Source organism: Sinocyclocheilus rhinocerous, unplaced genomic scaffold (assembly GCF_001515625.1).
Source record: "Sinocyclocheilus rhinocerous isolate Xijiao unplaced genomic scaffold, SAMN03320098_v1.1 scaffold3288, whole genome shotgun sequence".
Classification (NCBI taxonomy): domain Eukaryota; kingdom Metazoa; phylum Chordata; class Actinopteri; order Cypriniformes; family Cyprinidae; genus Sinocyclocheilus; species Sinocyclocheilus rhinocerous.
The window spans coordinates 647,633-671,325 of record NW_015655612.1 but is presented as its reverse complement, the minus strand read 5'-3'; the positions used below and the strand labels follow the sequence as shown (position 1 = coordinate 671,325).

Below are 23,693 nucleotides of genomic sequence, written 5' to 3'. Positions count from 1 at the left end.
TCAAATAACACAAATGAATTCACCACAGAAAAAGTTCATGGATAAAAAAGTTTTTAATGTGTTTTTATATATGCCAGGACGCAAGAGTTCTTAGAAAATTGTTGGAAAATGGTCCACATTATCAAAGATACCAAGTGAGTAAGTGCATTTAGCTACGTTATTGAGAAAAGTCATTAAATTACATTTGAGAAATGTCTTTTTTCTACAGCAATCTGACATTTTCTGTGACACTTATTAACTCTTTAATGTTAGAAATTTTTAACTCTGATGTCTATTTATTGTCATAACAATGTCTTAATTAACAATTTGCAAAATGTATTGCAAAATGTAAAATTTAAAATGGAAATATACTGCCATCAGCGTTTAAAACGACATTTTAAAATATAATTAAAACAAAATTGCATGGGTAAAAGATTCATTATAACAGAATTATTGACATTTACCCATTACTTTTTAAAGATTAATGCTGTAATTTGAAAATCTGCAAATTATTCTCGTAACAATAGTATATTTTAACTTAAAGAAAACAAAGCAAATATTATAACAGAAAGAATGTAATATGGCAAAAAAGAAACATAATTTGAAAGCCAATCCTTCACACTCTTGTCATTTCTTCATTCACTGATTTCACTTTACTTGTCTTTGGACATTTAGTCATACAACACTTAGTGTAATTATATTGTCACCTGAATCTCCCCAGAATCCAGCTGGTTATGGTTAAGCTGGTTATGATCCTCCACAGTACTGTCATATTTGGGACAGATGAACTCAACAGGTTTCCAATGCGGTCTTCGTCCACTTCCTCTTTGTCGGAAAGGGGCAAACCGCAACCATTTCTTGACTACATCAGCAAACTGGTGGTGCGTGGCCTCCTTTCCTACAGGTGTCCTTTTCAAGGCACCTACAGAAAACGGGGTTAAAACAATCTATCACATGGGAAATGTTGAGGATCCTAAAAAGTCAGTGATAAACCTGAAGATGCATCTGCACTGAGACATGATTTTAAAGACTGCTTACGAAACAAAACACCCTGCAGTCTGGTGTTTCTGAAGCTCCTTTTCTGTCCTCTGCCAACCCAGTTGAGCTCTGAGCCCACACTGAAAGAGAGAACAGCATGCATAAGACGCCGGACCGCATCATCTACCGTAGCTCCACCCATCCGTGAGAGGTGTGACACCTATGGAAAAATAAAAAAATGAATAAATACTCAGTACAATACAGGAGGGGACAATGTAACCAGAAAAGTTTTGTAGAAAGAAATATAAAACTAGAACCACAAGCAAACAATATTGTTCTAAACTATTATTTTGGACTACACAACTACCTCCATAAAATGTAAACTTCCTGTCCTGACTGAGGTTTACAAAGTAACATAACCTATTATTACATACGCTGCAGTAATTGTAGATTGTAGACTAGACTGACAGTAATAATTTTTTACCATTCTCTTCTGAGCTTCAGTATCTTCTAAATGCTGCTCTGTTTCATCAAGCTGTTCCATTGTTCGTAGTGGCAGATCTACGTCAAGCGGCTCGTCCTCCTCTTCACAAACCTGTCCATGAATCCTGGCCTGCAGGTCTTTCAGAACTTCCCACTGCCTCTGTTGCTCCTCCTTGATCTCAATAAGGAGTGATAGGATTTGTTTATGGGCTGCTGTCTCTGTAATTGTATGAAATGTATATTAAGTGAAGACTTACAGAAAGTTAAAGGAATAGTTCACCCAAAAATAAAAATTTGCTTTAAATTTACTCAGCCTCAGGTCATCCAGGATGTAGATGAGTTTGCTGGATTATTTTGATGTTTTTTATCAGCTGTTTTAACTCTCATTCTGACGGCACCCATTCACTGCAGTTGATCATTTGTAAGCAACTGATGTAATGTTACATTTCTCCAAATCTGTTCCAGTGAAGACTCAACCACAACTTCCTGAGTGCGAGTACGGTTTAATTTGGCAAATTTAAATTTTTGTGTGAACTACTGTTTCATTTGTGGGGAAAAAAATATTGCCAATAATAATAAAGGTGGTGGCTTGTTTACTAAATAACTTTGGTGAGAACTGTCAAAGGGTTTTATTAATATTGATTTTTTTTTACATTAGGTGCTTTTATCATATTTTATCTAAATAAATAACCAAATGACCCGAGTTGTTTAGCACACCAAGTTAACTATGTAAAAACTATGCAAGTTAGCAATTTTATCTTAAAACAAAATAAGATAATACCTAATCAACTGTCAACTACCAACTAATAATACCTATATCCAAAAACTTAAAATCTCAATGCAAAATACATTTTTTAACAAGACAAAGTTCCATAATGATAGAAGGGAAGGGATGTGCAAGTCCGTTTCAATGTAAACATAACCATTTTTACTCTTCTCACTTCCCAGTACCTGATGTTGAAGACGCATCCTCGCGCATTAACTTTCCCGCCACTCCTGCAGGATTGTAGGACTGTGAATCCACGCTGAAATTCACCTCGGCCCGCCCAGGGATGTCTTCTGCGCTTCTGCTCAAGTCTCCTGGCAGAGGGTGCATATCCTCCTCAGACACCGCTGAGCGTCTCTTTGCCATGTCTGCCATGTGTTTACTTACTAAACCCTCCGCCCGGCGGTTTATGGCCCAGTTCACGCGACTGACACTGTTTGGGTCCATTTATATGGATGTACTTACACACTTACAAACAGCACTTCATGCGAAATTTAATCTCTTAACATGCATCTCTTAATAAACACTGCGATATGTACGAGAAATAGACGGAAATGGTTATCAAACTGTCCCCAGCCAGCGCACGTATCACGTTACGCAAACGTCACAGAAACGTTAGCAGAACGTTGGGAGTTTTGAAAAAACTACAATTCCCACAAGCATTGCGGGCTGGTGACGTCACCCATTGCTCACAGGCGCGCACTTAAATTGACCTAAATTTCATTTTTGACAGAAGTACATCTATTATAAGAGTCTTTGCAAATGATTACCCATAAAAGATGATCATTTTTGCTGATAACTACTAATATAATTAATCATTTTCATTTTATTTAGTTTTACATCCTTTTTCTGTGTTCTTTGTGCAATATGGATATGAAAAGCTAAAAAATAAAGAATTAAATAAATTAACCCTGTAAATATTAATTAAAAATAAAAAAAATCATTAATGTGTTATTGAGTTGTAAAGTTAAAGATTAATAGCCTACATTTAAACCGTAGTAGATTAAGTTAAAATTAGTTTCCATATGCATTATAAATTAAAGGCAGCTCTTTCCTTTCTCTTACATACTCACTGAGATCCATGTTTTTATTTCAGTGTTTTAAAAACTGATCGTTATTTGAGATGTATTTGGCTATATTATATAGGCTATTTATACTCATTTCATTGATTCATTTATTGATTAGTCATTTATATTATTTTGTCTTATACTATTATTCCATTGTTGTTTAGTCTTATGATTGTGTGGGTTCAAGGGAAATGTGTATTCACGTCACGAGTAAGAGATAAGAGAATGTCTCCATTTCAAGGTTGTGAAGCAGTAATTTTCCATTGCTATTTCTTGTGATATAATAAGACTTGTTGGGTTGGTGTTGGTCAGATGAAGTCTGAGCATTGAAACATACCTAAGATTATTTATACACTCTGCTTCTTTTTTTATTACCATACTTCATCTCCTGCTTCTGCTCTTCTCTGGCTTACTCAGTCAACTTCTTGGCTGATATAGAAGACAATTAATATGTTTTTGGGTATTAGACAACTTTGCTGAGTTGTTCTGTTAGATAAAACTGATATTTTCTGACAGGATAGTGTCCGGGGCTGGATCTGATATTTCTGGCATGGAGGCATGATCTAATGATATTTTGCTTTAAATCTACTGATATCACCAGGTTTATGTAAGGGTTAGAGGTACGTTTGACGTTTAGGAAATATTATCATAAATAAAGAAATTGCATTTATGCCTTTATACAGTGAAGCCAACATGTGTATTTACGCATGCCATTATGGCTGAAATGACAACAAGGGAACAATAGTGTTTACCTCAGCAAAGATCATTTTTATTATGCTCAAGTAGCAAAAATGTACTCTAATATACAACTGAAACACCTGAACAAAATATTTTATTACATAAAGCCAACCACCATTCTTTTTATGACTCCTGAAATGCAGAAGACATCAGTTACTTTGAATGAAATATCTACTTTATGCTTTCATTGGAGAATCAAAAGCCCAGCAGTTTTCCATTGGAAAAAAAAAAGAAAACAAAGAAAACATGCAATAATCTAAGAGGTCTAATTCCACTGCTGTCCGTCCAGTGCTCAACAATGTGTAATAGTAATGAACATAAATAACTCCTTATATTATAATATCCCATGCGATTTAGCAAACCAAGGGTGTTTAATCAAACCCTCAACACAACAACAACAAAATTAAAATAAACAAATAAAGGACCCAAACATTGTATAGTATCTACTGTGTGAAAATATAGTCAACGGATATACAGGCAAAGACAAAAATATGAAGACATTTTCATGTATGTATAATTATGTACGGTAGCAATGCAACACCCTGTAAAAGTCACATTTTTTATTCAAATATGCCTGAATCCATGAAGAAATATCAACAGACAAGAAAAGGAAATCTGAGGGAAACTTGTCTAATTGTGGGCTAATTGGTTGTGCATGCCCTCATTATTATTATTATATTTGTGCATACAAATGAACAGCAGCACTTTGATTTCCAGAAGTGATGATGACCAAATAGCATTTATCAGTATGTTAAAATCATTGAATCTTTAGTATGGCTGATTTTGCTACCATAAACATAGGCATTAATGTCCCACAATCTGTAAGCAGCAGTATTCATAGATTTTGGAGCATTTTGCAATGAAAGCCAATTTTGTTGCATCTCAAAGCCTCTTTTTACTATCCTTAATATTGAGCATAGAGTGCACAAACTCTATTAAACCTTACTGAAATATTTACGCAACATATGTATATGATTCAAAGAATGTGATGTGTCATGTTTAGGATTTACAAGAAAAAATGCAAACACAGTAATTAATTAATCTAAACATTATTGCTTTTCATGAACAAAACTTTCATTAAACCCTGCCTTCCGGATGTCTTTCTTATAATACCCTGCTTTTCAAAAAAGAAATTATAGACTAACAATCTTTAGCATCCAAACACAGCTTGTATGCTCTACTTGGATTACACCTAGCTTATATTTATCAGGAATATCACATTGCTTAAACCCTAGACCTGCTGTTGCGTTTTTGGAAAGTAAACTAGGCCTCAATGTCTACTATGAGTGATACAGAAAACCAAATGTTCATATTTGCTAATATATTCTGTCAAACTAGGACAAATTATCTTTTTTTTTTTATTACATTGTTGAAAAGAATGCCCTACAAAGTGTGACCTTTGATTTTAAACATGCTAAAAGTACTCTGACAGTAAGCTGACAAATTAGTTTTATGATCTAAAGAATATGCAGATTCACTTGAAGCACACTCTACAGACTTTTAAAAGCAGAAAACATTTCTAAACATTTTGCGTTACAAAATACAAAGTTACTTTTGTGATAAAAAATACTTTGCCGCAATACTCTTCCAGATATGTTTCTAAGTCATCTAAATTCTATTCTTAAAATATGACTTAAAATATAGACACCCAGTATCAACCAGTGCATAAAACACAAAATTTCCCTGCAATGTGCCTTCAGACTAGAAAACCTGAATGAAGTTGCTAACTAGACTAAAACGGTCCATAGAATCGCTACTTTGTCAGCTCACTAAAAAACCTCCGTTAGGAGAAAAAGTCCACTCATCCACACATTGTGCCACAGTTAAAAGCTTACAGCTGTGATGCATTATGGCGGTCTTTTTCAAATCCCCAGAACCAGAGGCATACAAAACAAAGTATTTAAATAGTCCTTCTAAAAGAAGGGCAAGAAATGAGCCCCGGACACATCAACATAAAGAACTCCTGAAAAATCCATAGTATTAACTGCATCCTTGGAAATGAATTCTGATCCTTGTCCTGCTGAGAGGATTTCTTCCAAAATTCCTGGATAAACTCTAAGATTAGAGCAGCATGCTGAGAGAAAAATTACTTGACCTCTTCTAGAGCATCTACGGTTTGACTTTGAAACAGTCTTATCAATGTTAGCTTCATTTTACCAGGACACGTTCCTGCTAATCAGCTACTTAGGTTTGTGGCTCACTCACTCCATTCACTCTAAAAAGGGAATGGACCGATCTTAAATGTCAAAACAGTTAAGTATAAAATGTATATCTAGCTATATATTTTCCCTTACTTGCCTGCCAAAGTTTTGAGTGTTCAAAAAATCTTTACAGTTACCTCTGTCATGTCACACCGATATCAAATAGTAGAAACTGTTTTACGCATCAAGTCAAAGGTGCATCTAAAAGGTGCATAATATTCAGAGATGAAGGAGAAGGAATCCAGTAGAAAAGGCTGACACATAAGCTCTGAAGGATAAAACGGCGTAACAATCTTTAGCATCCAAACACAGCTTGTATGCTCTACTTGGATTACACCTAGCTTATATTTATCAGGAATATCACATTGCTTAAACCCTAGACCTGCTGTTGCGTTTTTGGAAAGTAAACTAGGCCTCAATGTCTACTATGAGTGATACAGAAAACCAAATGTTCATATTTGCTAATATATTCTGTCAAACTAGGACAAATTATCTTTTTTTTTTTATTACATTGTTGAAAAGAATGCCCTACAAAGTGTGACCTTTGATTTTAAACATGCTAAAAGTACTCTGACAGTAAGCTGACAAATTAGTTTTATGATCTAAAGAATATGCAGATTCACTTGAAGCACACTCTACAGACTTTTAAAAGCAGAAAACATTTCTAAACATTTTGCGTTACAAAATACAAAGTTACTTTTGTGATAAAAAATACTTTGCCGCAATACTCTTCCAGATATGTTTCTAAGTCATCTAAATTCTATTCTTAAAATATGACTTAAAATATAGACACCCAGTATCAACCAGTGCATAAAACACAAAATTTCCCTGCAATGTGCCTTCAGACTAGAAAACCTGAATGAAGTTGCTAACTAGACTAAAACGGTCCATAGAATCGCTACTTTGTCAGCTCACTAAAAAACCTCCGTTAGGAGAAAAAGTCCACTCATCCACATATTGTGCCACAGTTAAAAGCTTACAGCTGTGATGCATTATGGCGGTCTTTTTCAAATCCCCAGAACCAGAGGCATACAAAACAAAGTATTTAAATAGTCCTTCTAAAAGAAGGGCAAGAAATGAGCCCCGGACACATCAACATAAAGAACTCCTGAAAAATCCATAGTATTAACTGCATCCTTGGAAATGAATTCTGATCCTTGTCCTGCTGAGAGGATTTCTTCCAAAATTCCTGGATAAACTCTAAGATTAGAGCAGCATGCTGAGAGAAAAATTACTTGACCTCTTCTAGAGCATCTACGGTTTGACTTTGAAACAGTCTTATCAATGTTAGCTTCATTTTACCAGGACACGTTCCTGCTAATCAGCTACTTAGGTTTGTGGCTCACTCACTCCATTCACTCTAAAAAGGGAATGGACCGATCTTAAATGTCAAAACAGTTAAGTATAAAATGTATATCTAGCTATATATTTTCCCTTACTTGCCTGCCAAAGTTTTGAGTGTTCAAAAAATCTTTACAGTTACCTCTGTCATGTCACACCGATATCAAATAGTAGAAACTGTTTTACGCATCAAGTCAAAGGTGCATCTAAAAGGGTGCATAATATTCAGAGATGAAGGAGAAGGAATCCAGTAGAAAAGGCTGACACATAAGCTCTGAAGGACAAAACGGCGTAGCCTGGCTGAAACTCCAGAACGGTCTCTTCTTTGGGACAGCTGTGGGTTGGTTTTGTTTCAGTACGTCATAGGAAAGTAATGTGCATAAATAGTTTTCAATAAATTAATAAATAAACCTTTCTCTGTTTCAGTATATACAGAGTGTTAAAGACAAAAGAAAATTCAGAAACACATCTATAGAAACCCATATATCACACAAGAATAGTGTCTCACTAAACATAAATATGTTGGTAGTAGCGTTCCAACATGTGTTTCCACACAGGTGCAAACAAATGCCCGCTGTTTATCTCTTTTTTTGACTAAAATTTGATCTAAAACCTTTCGGTTTTATTACCTCCTCTGCACCGTAAACATATTCTCATCTGAAAAATGTAGACACTAATGACCCTGACGTCCAGATCGATCTTGTAATATGAAGGTGACAACTTGGTAATGCCCAAATTAAAAAGAGGACTGTATACAAGGATTTCCTAGAGGTCACCAGTACCTTTCAGCAAAATAACGAACCCTCATAAATCTCTATTTTTACCGACATTAATAAGTCCAGCCTCTTCTTCAGTAAATTAGCAGCTAATAAAACAAATACCATCATAAAATACATTTACATCATATTCTTTAAATATGTAATATGCAAAATATTTTGAAAAAAATAAGTATTCACATCAAACCAGGCAGTAGTCTTCATTTACCACGTTCCTGTCCCGATAGAACAGTCTATATATCAGTCAACAGGACCATTCTTCACACACATCCTCTCTCTTCTCTTGTAACACCACAGATCCAAAGACTCCGTCAATATTGCACCCATTGGAAAGAAAAAGAGAGGATTGATAAAGGATCAGATAGATCAGTAAATAAATATTCCTTCAGAACGAGAGCCGGTCTGCCTCTGATCGAGGACTTGTGCCATTGTCCTCACAAGGTCAAGGAGGGAGGGCCGGGAAAAGGAACCGTCTCATTCCTCGCGGCAGGTGGGCAGATTGACGAAGGTGAATATGTTAAACTCGATGAGGATGGAGAAACACAGGAAGACAGCATACATCAGCAAACAAATGAAACCCAAACGCTTGTCCAGCTTCCACTTGTTCAAATGTACACCGAGAACCTGAGAGGGAAAGAAAGGGTAGAGGGTGAGACCGTGAGAGGTGGATTCAAAGGACATTTGTTTGAATAAGTGTTTTTAAATACTCCCACATACCGTGAGAAACACAGATGCTAGCAGCAGCCAAACTGAGAAAATCAGGCCTTTACTGTTCAGGTGAATCTGAAAAGAAATGCAGGAAAAAGTATGTTAGAACTTGTAGGATGTAGAAAATATGTAATGTATAGATAAATACAACCCCAATTCCAGAGAAGTTGGGACGTTTTGTAAAATGCAATAAAATCAAGAATCTGTGATTTGTCCATTCTCCTTAACTTTTATTTAATTGACAAAAGTACAAAGAAAAGATTTCCAAAGTTTTCACTGACCAATGTAAATGTATTTTGTAAATATTAACAAATTTTGTTTTTGACGGCTGCAACACATTCCAAAAAAGTTGGGACAGTGGCAAAATAAACGTGATAAGGTTATAGAATATCCAAGTTAAATTGTTTTCAAACAGTTCACAGTAAGCAGGTGAATTGGTAATGGGTCAACATATCATGTTTGGCTATAAAAGGAGCATCTCAGTCTTTGCAAGCAAAGCTGGATCATGGCTCATCACTTTGTGCCAAATGTCATGAGAGAAGTGTCAAACAAATCAAAAATTAAATTTTGCAATGCAAAATTGCAAAGAATTTAGGTCTTTCACCAAGTACCATACATAATATTGTGAAAAGATTCAGGGAATCCAGAGAAATCACAGTACATGTAGGGCAAGGCAGGAAACCTCAGTTGAATGTGCTTGACCTTTGAGCCCTCAGATGGCATTGCATAAGAAACCGTCATGCTAAATGTGTTAAATGTGTCATGTGTTAAATATAGCCACATGGGCTCAGGAGTACTTCAGAAAACCACTGTCATTTACCACAGTCTGCTGCTGCATCAAGAAATGCAACTTGAATATCTGTTACTCTAGGAGAAAGCTATACATCAATTCTATGCAGCGATGATGCCGGGTTCTCTGGGCCAGAACTCATCTCAGATAGTCAAAAAGACAGTGGAAAGGTGTGCTGTACTCAGATGAGTTCACATTTCAACTTGTTTCCGAGAATGGATTTCGAGTTCTTGGTCCCAAAGACCAAAGGGACCATCCAGACATTAGCGACAGAAGCAAAAGCAAACGTCTGTCATGGTATGGGGGTGCAGCAGGGCAAACAGCATGGGTGACTGGAATATGTGCGAAGGTACCATTGACTTGGAGGCATATACTAGGATTATACAGAGACATACGGTATGCTGCCATCAAGATGATGTCTTTCATGGGAAGTCCATGGTTATTATATCAAGACAATGCCAGGTCTCATTCTGCATGTGCTACAACAGCGTGGTTTCGTAGACAGTGTGAATGTGCTAGACTGGCCAGCAGATCTGTCTCCAGTTGAAAATGTATGGCTCATCATGAAAAGGAGAATCAGACAACAACAATCACAGACTGCTGAGCTTCTGAAGTCTTGTATCAAGCAAGATTGGACAAAAATTTTGCTTGCAGAGCTTTAACAATTAGTATCCTCAATTCCTAAACAATTAAACATTGTAATTAAAAGGAAGGTTGATGTGACACAGTGTTAAACATGCCTCTATCCCAACTTTTTTGGAGTGTGTTGCAGCCATCAAAATCAAAATGTGTTCATATTTACAAAATACATTTACGTTGGTCAGTGAAAACTTTGGAAATCATTTCTTTGTACTTTTGTCAATTAAATAAAAGTTAAAAGAGAATGAACAGATCACAGATTCTTGATTTTATTGCATTTTACAAAATGTTCCAACTTCTCTGGAATTGGGCTTGTATAACAAATTATTTATCTAACAGAAACTCAAAATTTGTGTTCAATTTAGGCCAGAGGTAGACAAACGTACACAGACTCTTAAATTACTATTTTCTTTTTGTGTCATTTTTTTGTGTCTGTTTTCTGACACATCACTAACACAAAATATATATTTTTAATTTAATATAATCCATTATTGAAATTTAATTGTTTATTATAATTTCTTTATTTAGATCTGTTTGCCATCATGTAACTCTCACTTAAAGCTGGTCTAGAAATAATTTAATAAGACTTAATGTAATCTTGAGCAAATCTAAAATTAATAGCCATTTTTCATACTCATTAAGAATTTATTTAGACAAAATTGTATCTTACTATTTGGCTATAACAAAAATAATTATCCGTATCAACACATGCCTAATATTTACACAATTTCCCTTTCCTATCAACTAGAAATGACAATATTGACAATATATTAAGAACTGTAATCTTCTAAGAAAGTGGTTCTTAAAGATATATATAGCTCACAATTTTTACCCAATTAAAATATTTTAGATCTTAAAAATATTTAGAAATAAATATTCTTTAAATTGATTACAGTTTTAATTTAAATAAGTCATCTTGAACCACTGCTCTAAGATGATCTTACCTTAATGGTCTACTGCTACTGACATGTTCTGAGGTTATTATGCTGAAACTATCTACAAATATTAACTAAACACACATGTGTGCACTTTGGATGGGTTAAATGCAGAGCACTAATTCCAAGTATGGGTCACCATACTTGGCCACATGTTACGTCACTTTCACTGATTTTTCATTCCTTCTATGTCAATGCTGTTTATAAGCCAAATGATATATTTACCAAATAAATCATTAAACAATAATCTCTATTACAACATTTTCCACTTACTGTGGAGCCATAGTCGATGGCCAAAGTCTGGAGGGCCCAGGGCAGACCAAGCCCAATCAGGATATCAAACACATTACTACCAATGGAGTTCGACACAGCCATGTCACCCATTCCTGGAAAAGATAGAGAGACAGTTGAGACTAAAACTGAAATTGAATCTACTAATACTTTCAATTCTGCTTAAATGAGGAATTCACCACTGACTCAGGCCATTAAAAAAAACGTAAAAAAAGAAGAAGAAAAAAAAATCAGTGCTACATAAGAAAACAGAACAGAAAGTGCTGTGGTGTTCCCTATTGCCACAAACTTCAAAACCCATAATGCACTTTGATTTTGGAGCAGGGTTGCCAGCTCTGCAAAACAAAATCAGTCAATTTCTATTGAAAACTAGTCCAAAACTAGCCCAGTTGCTTTTTTTTCTGCGGTTTTCCCCTCTGTCGAAATCACATTCGGTCAGATCCCCTTCCATTGACATAGCATTCCAGGAAGGGTGGAGGAAGATTGCTTTAACCCATGGACTAAAAAACAACCCACGGTAACAGTATAAAACTGGCACAATTCTACAGGAAAACTGCTGACTTGGCAACACTGTTTTGGAGCTGGCCTTCTGTCGATCCGACTGTCCGTGAGTGGGGAATGAAGAATGTAAAAAATGAAAATGAAAAAAAATGAAGAAGTTTGATCCCTCAAGCCCTCAAAAATCCACAGGATGACACAAATTTTGCATTTTGGGCTAACAAGTATACATTTACTGACAAATAATTGTGATCTCTGTGTAGGTAACATGGAGAAAGTGTATTGTTCATTTACATATACTACCGATATTGTAACAATAGAAACTAAAGCTGGTTGAAAAACTGAAAACTTATCTTTTAACAATCTCCTCCTTGCAAACCAATCCAATCATTTCAATTGGGAAATGATAATAAATAATAATGCTAGAGCATGAAGAAATATTAATTTGTTCCTACCTTGCCGTGCGACAATTAAACTGGCCAAACAGTCAGGAACGCTGGTCCCAGCAGCCAAGAAAGTGATGCCCATGATGACATCAGGGATGCCCATAGTGTAACCGATCACTGTGACCTGCCACGAGAGTGTCAACAGGTCATTTCAAGCAAATCATTTACACATTTAAGAATTTCTAAAGTTAATATTTGTGAGGCAAGTCTTACCATCCAAACCATGATGTAAGAGAAGAAAGCAATCCAGAGGGTGGAGGTGATGAACGAGACCATATACCAGCGCTCCCAGCGAGGCATGGAACAGTTGGGCACGGTGAGGAACAGTAGCAGACTCAGAGGCCAGGCCAGCAGCCACTTTAGCTTATTAAAGCCCCCACCTGCACAAGATCAGGACATCATTTGAGTCATTAGTCTTTTAACAGGCACTTTCATTCAAAGCTGCCTACGGTACACCTCCTGTCAGGAACACTTCCTGCTTATGGACAACCAGAATTTAACCTAAAATTATTTACAATATTTTAATCAATCGTCTGTAATAAATGTACCGGGGCAGCGGTATGGTACATAGGGTCCTTCGTTTTCATCTTCCTCCTCTTCCTCCTCATCGTTCTCATTGTTTTCATTGTCCTCGTTCTCGTTTTCGGTGTCAGTGCCGGCTTCAGCTCCTCCCCTGTCGTCATCATGGTGACCTCCCTTTCGCCCGTTCAGGCCTCGGTCCGGTCCTGCCAGCCCATTCTCCACCCCACGCTTTCCTGGGATCTTTACAGTCACCTCTGAATCCCCGTTACTGAAACGACTGTTTATCAGACGCTGCCTCTGCAGAAACACGCGCACACACATTAGTCTGAGCTAACAAACTGAATAATAAACATTTCGTTCTGTAATACAGATATAATGAATATCCCCTTGAGGTAATTGCAACATTATTTCTCACATCTCTGTAAGATTTACATATTTATATCCCATATTGTGACTTAATTTCTCATTTTAACCTTATCTCACAATTACCATTTTCTTTATTTAAGATTCTTTCTATTAGAAAAAAGTATAACTGTTTCCAAAAAATATTAAGCAGCACAACTGTTTTCAACACTGATAATAAGATATGTTTCTCGATCACCAAATCATCATATGAGAATGATTTCTGAGGGATCATGTGACACTGAAGGCCCAGTGTTATTTTTAATATACTATTTTAGTTTTTTATTAATATTACGTAATAGTGTCTATTTTTCATATTATGTTTCCATTTCAATTTTTTTTATAAAGTTTTAGTGATTTTGTGTTTTTGCCATTTTTTAATATGTATATATATATTTTTTATTATTTTATTTAGTACTTAGTTATGTTAGTTAAACTAAAAGAAAATAAAAAAATTATGCTTCTAAATATGTTATTTTATTTCAGGTAAGGAACTTTTTTATGGTTTTAGTTTTAGTTGTAATTTTAGTTCAAGTTAGCGATAATAACAATGTGAAGACTGGAGCTTTGCCAACACAGGAATCAATTAAATTTTAAAATTGATTCAGATGAAAAGCAGTTGTTTTAATATTGTAATAAAAAAATAATATGTAATAATACTTCATTAGAGATTTCTTAAAAAAAAAAAAAAAAAAAAAAATCTATAAAATGTAGCTGTAATTTTGTTTTTTGTGCTTGTGTGACTGACCTCTGTAATAAGCATTCTGGAGGCCATTGTGAGGCGTGTGCGAGGGGAGAAGTGGCTGGTGATCATGATTCTCATTCCGGCCTCAGAGAAGGACAGCTGATGAGGGTATGCAGACAAGAGTTCGTCCACCATCAGCACTGATGACTTCCTGTGGAAATTTGCTAAGAGGGGCAGAACAACAAGCAGAAATTTAGATGCGCACCAAGCAGTTGTACACACTTATAAAAAACAGGACTGCATGCATTACCTTTCTTAAGAAGCACGACAGTGGCATCGCACCCATCGTCGATGTCTGTGTTACTGGCTGTGCCATTACCCAGATTTGCCGAGTTCTTTTTCCGCCGCTCGATGTAATGAACCACCCGCGAGTTAAATCTGATTAACACCAAGGAAGGAGAGTTAATAAAATCAGCAGTGATGCGATTTACTGATGTGGAGTAGATACGAATAGCAATGAATCCATGTAATAATGAAAAATTTCCATAGTGACAGAATAGAGTCTAGAGAACAGAGAACTTACTTCATTAATATAATGTAAAATATGTACAGAACTATTAGGATGAGCGATTCCCACCTGAGAAGAGAAAAAGTAGCGTAAATGACTGAATACAAAAAATTGTGAAACAGTTGTAATATGAAAAATTAAGAGGGTGATCTGGTGTAACAGCAGCTTTAATCTTACCATGTCACCTTCTCATCATAGATGAACTTGAAAAAAAAAAACAACACAGAGTATAAAGTTAAATTTAACAGACAAATCACAATGACAAAGCCAAATTTCTTCAAACAGTTCTGAAATGTCACACCTTACCACCAGAGGGCAGGATTATCTTACTGTAAATATGGGCCCTGAGGATTTCATGAGTAATCTAATGGAGTAATATATAATATAATATAATATAATACAATATAATATAATATAATATTACATTATCAGTATAATTCCAGTGAAACATTTACATGAAGTTTCTGTTTATTTTCAGGATTTAAAAAAAGGAAAAGACATATCACCCCTTCCAAAAAAGAGTTGAAGTTTCAACTGTAAGAGTATAAACTTTTACAATACATTTTGTTCTTTCAGTGAATCCAATTTTTAATAAGGTGCTGTGAGTAACGTCTCAGATACTCTGTGTCCCGTGTACTAATAATCTGTGTTTGTTGTTCCTCTGTGCTGGGAACACATGCAGAGTGTGGGCAAATAAGAGGCCTGTGCTGCAGGCCACAGGCCCCATGGGAGAGCCACTTGCTTCTCCTCTCCTGCTGCGCGAGGAGGCCCATAGGCATCATGGGAGCATGAAAAGCCACTTAGAGTTCTACTCACCACGATCAGAGTGGTCACTGCGATAGTGTAGTACATTGAGTCTCTCATTAACGTCCAACACGAGAGCCGTACTGCCTGCATCGACAAGAGAGAGAGGACGGATGAGAGAGAGAGAGAGAGAGAGAGAGAGAGAGAAACACACTCAAAGGGAGGTTGCCAATGGAATTGAGCAAGTGCCAAAGCAGTAAAACTCTGTAATTTAATCAATTTACTTTCACCAGTCACCTTGAACAAGTGTTTTTTTGTTGTGGTGACAGAAATCATGAAAAAAAAAAACCTACACTGTTAAAAAAATGAATTTTACCAGTAAAAGACCATAAAAACAACACCCCAAAAAAAACAACAACTAAAAAAGATCTAAAAACCTGTTAATTGTTTAAGGGTAAGTTTTTGGAAGTGAAAAAAAAAAGAACAAGCGATCTTATAAATAAATCGTGGAAATAAATCGTATATTGACATTCCCAGAATTCCCTGTTTGACATCTATCATTTGATGGATTTTAATAAAATAACTTTGTTTTTTCTAATCAGTTATGTACATTAGATTTTTTGTTACATTTTATGTTGTTAAATTAATGTTAATTGGGCACTAGTGTCAAGTGTGTTACCATGATGGTGTTTTGTATTTGTGTGCAAGACACTGACACACTGTGCACCTTCCATATATTAGTCAACCTGTGGAAAGGCTACTTGTGATAAGCTTTGATTCTATATGTGGTTTTCTCATTACCACCCTTTTTTTTGTGGTTGTCAGTGTACCATAAAGGTTCAAAAACAGAATTTAGAACTTCAGTAGTTTGGTATTTTAACAATATATCGGCTAATGAAATATAATTTAAAACCTAAAATGTTGCTACCATATTTTTGACTAAAGTTCCGACAACCACAGCAGCTGGTTATTTACTGTAAATTTCACAGATTTTTTTTTTAAATGTTATTTTACTTTTTCAGTGTAGAGCAAGTTTTGTAAATCATGAAGGTTTTCATATTACAGGGCCATGATTATAAAAGGGACACACATAGAGGTGCCACGATTTTGAAATAAAAAAAAACAAAAAACAAAAAAACGGTATCTTTAATAATGATATTGCACAATAGTTGTACAGTATATTAAGGAGTTTAGTTCAAAAAGTCTCTATTCACCACAATAAATAAATTGCATGCTTCTTTCATTCATGGACTCAGTTGAAAACCCTGCTATTACAGGATTTTAAAATGTGCTTGTCATGCCTCTTATATAATGTGTAATCTGTGACTATTTCCAGATTTTTTTTTTGAAAAGTTGATCTTGGTTTGCAAACTTTAGAATTCTGAATTAAAGTGTGTGAATTGGAAGCGAGTGAAGGAAATGAATACAGTAGGAACCATATATGGATATGACATCCTGTAGCGAATCCAGCTGATTGAACTGTGTGAAATAATCCATACTGAATGTGTGTCATGTCGTATAGGGCGATCCTTCCATAAAAAGCATTGATCTACGTCAGAGCACCGGAAGTAATGCGCCATCATCACTCACGCTAGCACAGCTTAATTTACACCACAGGTGACACTCTTTGCTTTGTGTTTCCGTGGCAACTAGAAGCTCCATTGTTGCAGATGTGTTTTTTCCCCCCTCGACACTGATGGACTCCATGCGTAAGTGTCTTGTGGCCTAGTGCCATTTTGGGAAAGATTTACTGACATCACTAATATAAGATTATAATTTTGTAAAAATGCCCCAAAAATGCCCAAACAGAAAACCCCTGCATATGACATGTATGTGCATAAATAATTAAATAGAAATAGAAATAGAAAATGTGTGTGTGCATGTGTGTATAAGTACATTTCTTTAACATTAAAATCTAATAATAAAAATATTTTTAAATACTACATGTATAAAATAAATAAATAATAACAATGTCATATAAATTATCTTATAAAAAACACATATTCACACACACAGCAATGAGATTATTTATCATAAAGACACCACATTTTAAAATTGTGTTCAAATTTCCAAAATAAATTTCCTGTCAATTAACTGATCGTTTGAATTTATGTAATTTTTCTTCATTTATGATGGAGAAGGGCATAAAATAATTGTGTGTATGTGTGAGACACAAGACTTTTCTGAGGTCTATCAGACTACCCAGAATGCCTCTATTCCACTGCCAGATGGTGACTGGAGAAAGACTGGGAGAGGAAAAAACTATTAAGCAGTTTCCCATGCTTGTGCAAAGACAGAATAACCTCATATCCTCTTTTCTTTAACATAGTAAGGGTCTCAGGAGGTTAAACCGAAGGAGCGTAAATGACTGAATGAATTGGAAAGCAAAGATGACAGGATGGAAAAAAAAAGCAGTTCCACAGCTAACATGGCTGACCTCATCGGCTACTCTCAGTGACCCCTGAGAATAGTCTGCTCACTTCTTATGTCATTCTGCACTAAGTAATGGCTTTTTTAGGGCAGAGGTTTAGGAAGGGGATGCACAGGTCACCTCATTCATCTCTAAGTCGTTCTCTCACAGATGCTGAGAATTCATAATGCTTGCTCAGTACATTTGTGTCGACTGTCTAAAGAAAAATAATGTCTTACAGGCAATCCATAGAGACTGTAGCAAATGAGGATGTAAACAGTGCTGGGGAAGATACAGTACTTTGAATAGAACTATAGCATTCTTCCACTATGGGTTCAAAAGATAAATTTACACTTAAGAAAACTACAAAACACCCAATTTATATAACTGAACCAAAAAGATAGCAACAAACACTAGCATTTAACAAAATATTTCGCTACACATAGGCGCATGGACTTTTATACGGAAACCAAAGTGAATCTGTGAATTAGTTGGCTGGATCAATTCACTAAAATGCTACATTTGAGAAAGAAATAACAGTTCCCTTTCATGGGAACTTCGATTCTTGCCATGCTGCGGATGCAAGCTTCAGACGAAGAAGTGAATGATGTGTAGCTCCCGGCGCTTATTTATACTATAGTCGCACCGGTAGTGACGTCATGGCTGTCGCCGGCCAACGAGTTGGTGTTTTTTCAATGTATGCTTCAGACACGGGTCACGACGAGGCGTTCCCCATAGCGACCCCTAGAGGACGCAGTGTCTCGTTCCCTACTCAGGGAACCATGGTTACATAAGTAACCTGAGACGTTTTTCATTTGAATTAGTTTGAAACATTACCTAAAAACATCTTTTGGGTGTGTTAATGTGCAAAGCAATGAGCACCTGTGCAGTAAAGATCCCACACACTCCGATGATGCAGAGGATATTGAAGACAGCAGAACCCACGATTGTGCCCACTCCCACATCTCCTTTAGTGATAAATACACCTGCACAGAGAAGACAGGGTGGCTTACAAAGGGCATGTGAAGGTCCATGTTCAAATGTGAGGGGAATTGTATTCCAAAAGCACGCTGTGTTCGGAGATGTTTACCTATGACCGAGGTGAAGAGTTCAGGAGCTGAACTTCCTGCTGCCATGAACGTGGCTCCTGCTACATCCTCACTGAGATGGAGGCGCTACAACACATTTACACACAGACAGAGAGAGAGACATCAAAGATGAAGTGAAAAATTTGCACCAAACAGAACACTGAGTTTCCTGAACCCTCCTCCCATCTGCTATTGGTCAGAAAGTAGAAATATTTAATTTAAATATTTAAATATTAAAAACATAGTAGAATTATTATTAAAAATAGCTTAGATTGGGACAAAATAGAAATATTTAATTAACATATTTTCTTATGACAACTATAACTCTAAATAGCTTCACAGCTTTAATGTAGCCTAGACTGTGACAGGAGAAAATATTAAATAAATAATTACATATTTTACTTTCGAACTTGCTTTAAATGATTTAGCATATGCAGAACATTTGCTAGGACATAATACATGTCTTACCTCACAGATCTTCTCCAGAGAGGGCACAAAGTAGTCATCACACACCAGTGCCAGTGCGTAAAACATATACATGGCCTTTAGAGAGAGAGAGAAAGAGTAAACACAAAATTAATTAAACTTAACCTTGCTTAAAGTTCCCGCTTTAAGCCTTTTGAGGCTATTTCTGTCATCATTTATTCACCTTCAAGTCATTCCAAACCTGTATGAGTTTATTTTTTCGGTTAAACTAGCATGAAAAAAAAATACTATGGGAGTAAAGTTTATTTGTTTTATACTCAATAGGGATGGAACTTATGTTTTTTTTTTTTTGCACAACCTGACATGTTTTACATTAAAGAGCTGTGTGTGGATTAGTTGCTCCAACATCTGCTCTGGTCAGATGGGTGTGAATCGCAGATACCATGGTCCCTTGACATGCAACACACATATATGCATGTGAACTTATGCATGTACATACCTAAAAAAAGTACATAAACAATGCTACAATTAATAGTGTGGATTAGTTGCTCCAACATCTGCTCTGGTCAGATGGGTGTGAATCGCAGATGCCATGGTCCCTTGACATGCAACACACATATATGCATGTGAACTTATGCATGTACATACTAAAAAAAGTACATAAACAATGCTAACAACAATTAATATACAAAAAATAGTATAATTCAAATATATTAAGTGTTGTCAAGTAAATATAACATTTGAAAATATTCTATAATAAACAATGTTAAACAAGCATGAATTCACATAGAACTTGCATATACATACACATGGATGCAAGCACACACTGTCCTTTCAAAGCCAGCTCCCATTCACTCCTGGGATCCGTTTGCCAACTGTTTCCCGCCACGACTTTGCCAATCAGTGCATCTAATTCAGCCGCCACGCTGCCATGCTTGCACTGTGTGCCCATTATGTAAGCTCTGCCCACTCCACTCTCATTCCCTCCCCTTCCTTTTATTCTTGACCTTCTGACAAAGCAGAGCTGGGCTACTGAAGCCCCAAAAGATAAATAAAACATGTAAACAGCTGGAGGGAGTCTTAAGAGGGTTTTCGCTGCAGCTTTTACCATCCACTCACTCTCTGCTTACATGGGCAACTACCTAAACAACGCACAGCAATGGTAGTGTCAAACCAACCCTGCAGGGGATTTCAGCAGGAACACACAGTACTGCATCAGTACCTGCTTCACTTAAAAGTGTGCTCAGAGTCAGACATGGCCTATGGGGACAGGAAAGGCTGATGCATGATGAATAGTCTCTCTGTGATAGCTTACGATGATGGGGGTGGAACAGAGCAACTCAGTTTATTTTATTAAGTCCAACTGCAATGGATTTATTAAGAGAGCATTAATGTAATCATTCATGTTCCAGGTTCAATATAAATTAAGTTCTATCAACATCCATTGTGGGTGGCATGATGTCAGTTACCACATAAAAAAATTTTCTTATCTCTTAGTTCTTTAAAAAAACAAAACAACAACAAAGCTAATAAGCTAATTTCTAAGTGACATCATAAATGCTTTAGGAATATAAATATGCATGTCTGTGTTTTTTTGTTTGTTTTTGGCCATAAAGTAGAGCAGGTAGAGCAATTTCAATGAATCACACTTCAATGAAAAATGATTCTATCAAGTCGTGACTCAAAAAGGCTCTGGACAGCCACCCAGCTTGCACTGCTTCCAACTTCTATTCTTATTTTACTTTGGCTCCATTTTAAACCTCTAGAGAACACTCAACTCAATCCATGAAAGAACAGAAACTATAGGAAATACTGTTGGCAGAGGGAACTCTATTGTGTATTATTGTAAACAAATGATTGCGTCATCTGGCATAGACTGCCAGAGACTATAAACTCCAATCTCGCTCTCTATATGCACAATCACTGTAGTAAACAGTATTTCAGGTAAGAACTAAAGCACATGCCAAGATGTGTACAGGCTTCATCATGTTCTACTGTAGAACATTTATAAAGTGCATCTGAACATGAAAACACTGATGCCATTAATGGAAGTAACTGGAAATTGAAAATGATCAAATAAATGAGCTTTCTTCATAAATAATACACTTCATCAGAGTAAAGAATAACTTACAAAATTAGAAAAAGTCATTACCAAAGCTACTCCATATAAAAATATTAAAAGGTACCATTATTGATCTTAAGATATACAGTATATAAAATATGCAATGTATAATGTTTTTTCATATTATATACATTTATTAAATAATTAATTAATAAGTATTTATACATATAAAATATAAAAATATTTTCAAGTCTATTTTTCCACATCATCAGAAATTACATATTAGATTCCAAACAAAAAAAAATCTATATTATCATATTTTTGCATATTTTCATTAAACTAACACACCTAATCACTATTGGGGCATGTTGTCACACACATCGGTTGAGTTAAATTTATTTGTCATACCGGTTAATGTGGCAAAGACATCCTGATTGGACAACAAGCTCTCACAATATAATTTAAGTTGAACAAAGCCTTCTCTCCATTCAAGTGCTTGAATGGAACACACAGCCTTGTGACTTCAAGTGTTCGTGTAATTTCAAACTACTCTGTCGAATGTTGAAAAGGAAAAGCAGATGGTAGAGATACTTACACACAGAACATGCAAGGCTACGGCCCCCTCCATTCGCTCCTGGTTGGTGAAGATATCATCAGGGAACTCATGTACACCTGCAGAAAGCACACACAAACATTTGGCTACATGAATAATCCACGTATAACACACAGAGCAGCGCACACGAGTCTCAGTAATTCTTCCCACTCATTGTACAGCATGCAATTAAACATATGGATCACTCCAGAAGACAAATAGTAAATGCTTTCAGTCACAGACTAATTACACACAGCATAAATTCATCTCATTAAAGTAGAATGTGCTGGCATATACTTTTGTCACCATTAAAGGGCTAGATCACTTAAAAATAAAAATTGTGTAATATAAAGGAGATATTTCACAGAAATGTCTGAGCTTCTCTCTTCCATACAATGAAAGTGCTTGGGGGCTGTCAAGGCTGTCAAGCTTCAAGGCTGTCAGGACTTCAACCCCTGAAGTCTTCTGAAGCTGTATTTTAAGATGCATGACACAGCTTAAAATTTAGGTCATTACTCGCTAAATATCTTGCATATAAAATCTTGCTTGACAGCCGTGGTCACCATTCACTTTCATTGTATGGAAAAGAGCAGCTTGGACATTTTGCCTAACATCTCCATTTGTTTCCTATAAAACAATATGGGTTTCAGAACACGGGGAGCAAATGATGACAGTTTTTTTTCTTTGGTGAAATATAAATATAATAGAGTCCAAAAAGAGTTCATTATTCATCAGCAGAACCCATACAGTGAAACATTTCTGCTCTGATCGCTCAGAACAACGAAATGACTTCATCAGACGTCATTCACTGAGCTTCAGAGAGAATTGATAACTATATGACTGTGGCATTGGTGTGATTTTCAGGAGCTGTTCTTTCATTACTGCTGCTCCCAGTCCATCGCTGCTCTGTTAACAAGCTATTCACTGCCACAGCATGTCACTCAGCCGGCTCCATTGATAAGCCCGCAGCCTGCCGACAGAATCGGGTCAGTGAGAGTGGCCACTTATTTGCCTGGATTCGGTTTTACATGTTCTAAGATGGTGGGAGTGACAAAGTCAGCCGTGAGCTGTCTGAAGTGTTGCAATTGTGCTCGTTCCTACACAGCCCGTTGCCATGACGTCAACATCCAACTACAGTCCTGATTGAAAAGCATTGAGACCCCAGAGACTGGCTTTGTTCCATTCAGGGAAAATCTCTCTGTGCAAACGTGAGACCTGATTTATTTCATTGCTGACAGAAAAATAGCTCAGAATGTGCACTACTTTGAATGCCTGTCACTTTTTATGATTGAAAGGCAGACGGTATCTAGAGACACTAAAATAAATTGCTTGTCTGATCCTCATTCCTCTCACACTGTTTTTTTTTTTGTCTCCAATATTGTTAGAAAGAGCGTCTTTTATGTCTGTAAAAGCAAGTTTAATCATTTTGCATGCTTTTTTATGTTTTAGTTTCATTTATGGGTATTTCTTTATCTATAGACACATTTGTTGCTAAGGACTTTTACAAAGTAAATTATCTTAAAACAATTTTGACAACTCCACTAATTTAATTGGTCCA

The 23,693-nt window shown here is 36.1% G+C and overlaps 2 protein-coding genes across 2 annotated transcripts in view; both read right to left on the bottom strand.

The window, feature by feature from the left end:
* Positions 1-368: 368 nt before the first annotated feature.
* LOC107718844 (uncharacterized) lies at positions 369-2,821 on the bottom strand. The gene is made up of 4 exons (XM_016526087.1): positions 2,392-2,821; positions 1,442-1,659; positions 1,018-1,177; positions 369-901 (listed from the first exon to the last, which is right to left on the bottom strand). Exons 1-4 carry the CDS (start codon positions 2,651-2,653, stop codon positions 675-677), a joined length of 867 nt encoding a protein of 288 aa, XP_016381573.1. The 5' UTR covers positions 2,654-2,821; the 3' UTR covers positions 369-674.
* A 3,694-nt stretch (positions 2,822-6,515) lies between these two features.
* The window catches only part of LOC107718828 (sodium/potassium/calcium exchanger 3-like), a 66,468-nt gene continuing 49,290 nt past the window's right edge, over positions 6,516-23,693 (bottom strand). The window contains exons 3-17 of the mRNA XM_016526061.1: positions 22,139-22,215; positions 19,524-19,598; positions 19,058-19,142; positions 18,850-18,953; positions 15,630-15,704; positions 14,991-15,016; positions 14,829-14,882; positions 14,556-14,683; positions 14,309-14,469; positions 13,185-13,455; positions 12,850-13,016; positions 12,646-12,760; positions 11,675-11,787; positions 9,047-9,112; positions 6,516-8,953 (exon numbers count right to left, since the gene is read on the bottom strand). Of these exons, the coding sequence (XP_016381547.1) occupies positions 8,804-8,953; positions 9,047-9,112; positions 11,675-11,787; positions 12,646-12,760; positions 12,850-13,016; positions 13,185-13,455; positions 14,309-14,469; positions 14,556-14,683; positions 14,829-14,882; positions 14,991-15,016; positions 15,630-15,704; positions 18,850-18,953; positions 19,058-19,142; positions 19,524-19,598; positions 22,139-22,215 (1,667 nt within the window). The 3' untranslated portion in view covers positions 6,516-8,803. The remainder of the gene's footprint in view (positions 8,954-9,046; positions 9,113-11,674; positions 11,788-12,645; positions 12,761-12,849; positions 13,017-13,184; positions 13,456-14,308; positions 14,470-14,555; positions 14,684-14,828; positions 14,883-14,990; positions 15,017-15,629; positions 15,705-18,849; positions 18,954-19,057; positions 19,143-19,523; positions 19,599-22,138; positions 22,216-23,693) is intronic.

Bases quoted from the DNA above. Each gene is read 5' to 3' on its own strand.
- LOC107718844 (XM_016526087.1), bottom strand. From the start codon at position 2,653: ATGGACCCAAACAGTGTCAGTCGCGTGAACTGGGCCATAAACCGCCGG. The intron at 1,178-1,441 runs GTAAAAAATTAT...ATTTTTCCATAG, and splicing joins CTGAAGCTCAGAAGAGAATG to GTGTCACACCTCTCACGGAT. The intron at 902-1,017 runs GTAAGCAGTCTT...CGTTTTCTGTAG, and splicing joins ACTGCAGGGTGTTTTGTTTC to GTGCCTTGAAAAGGACACCT.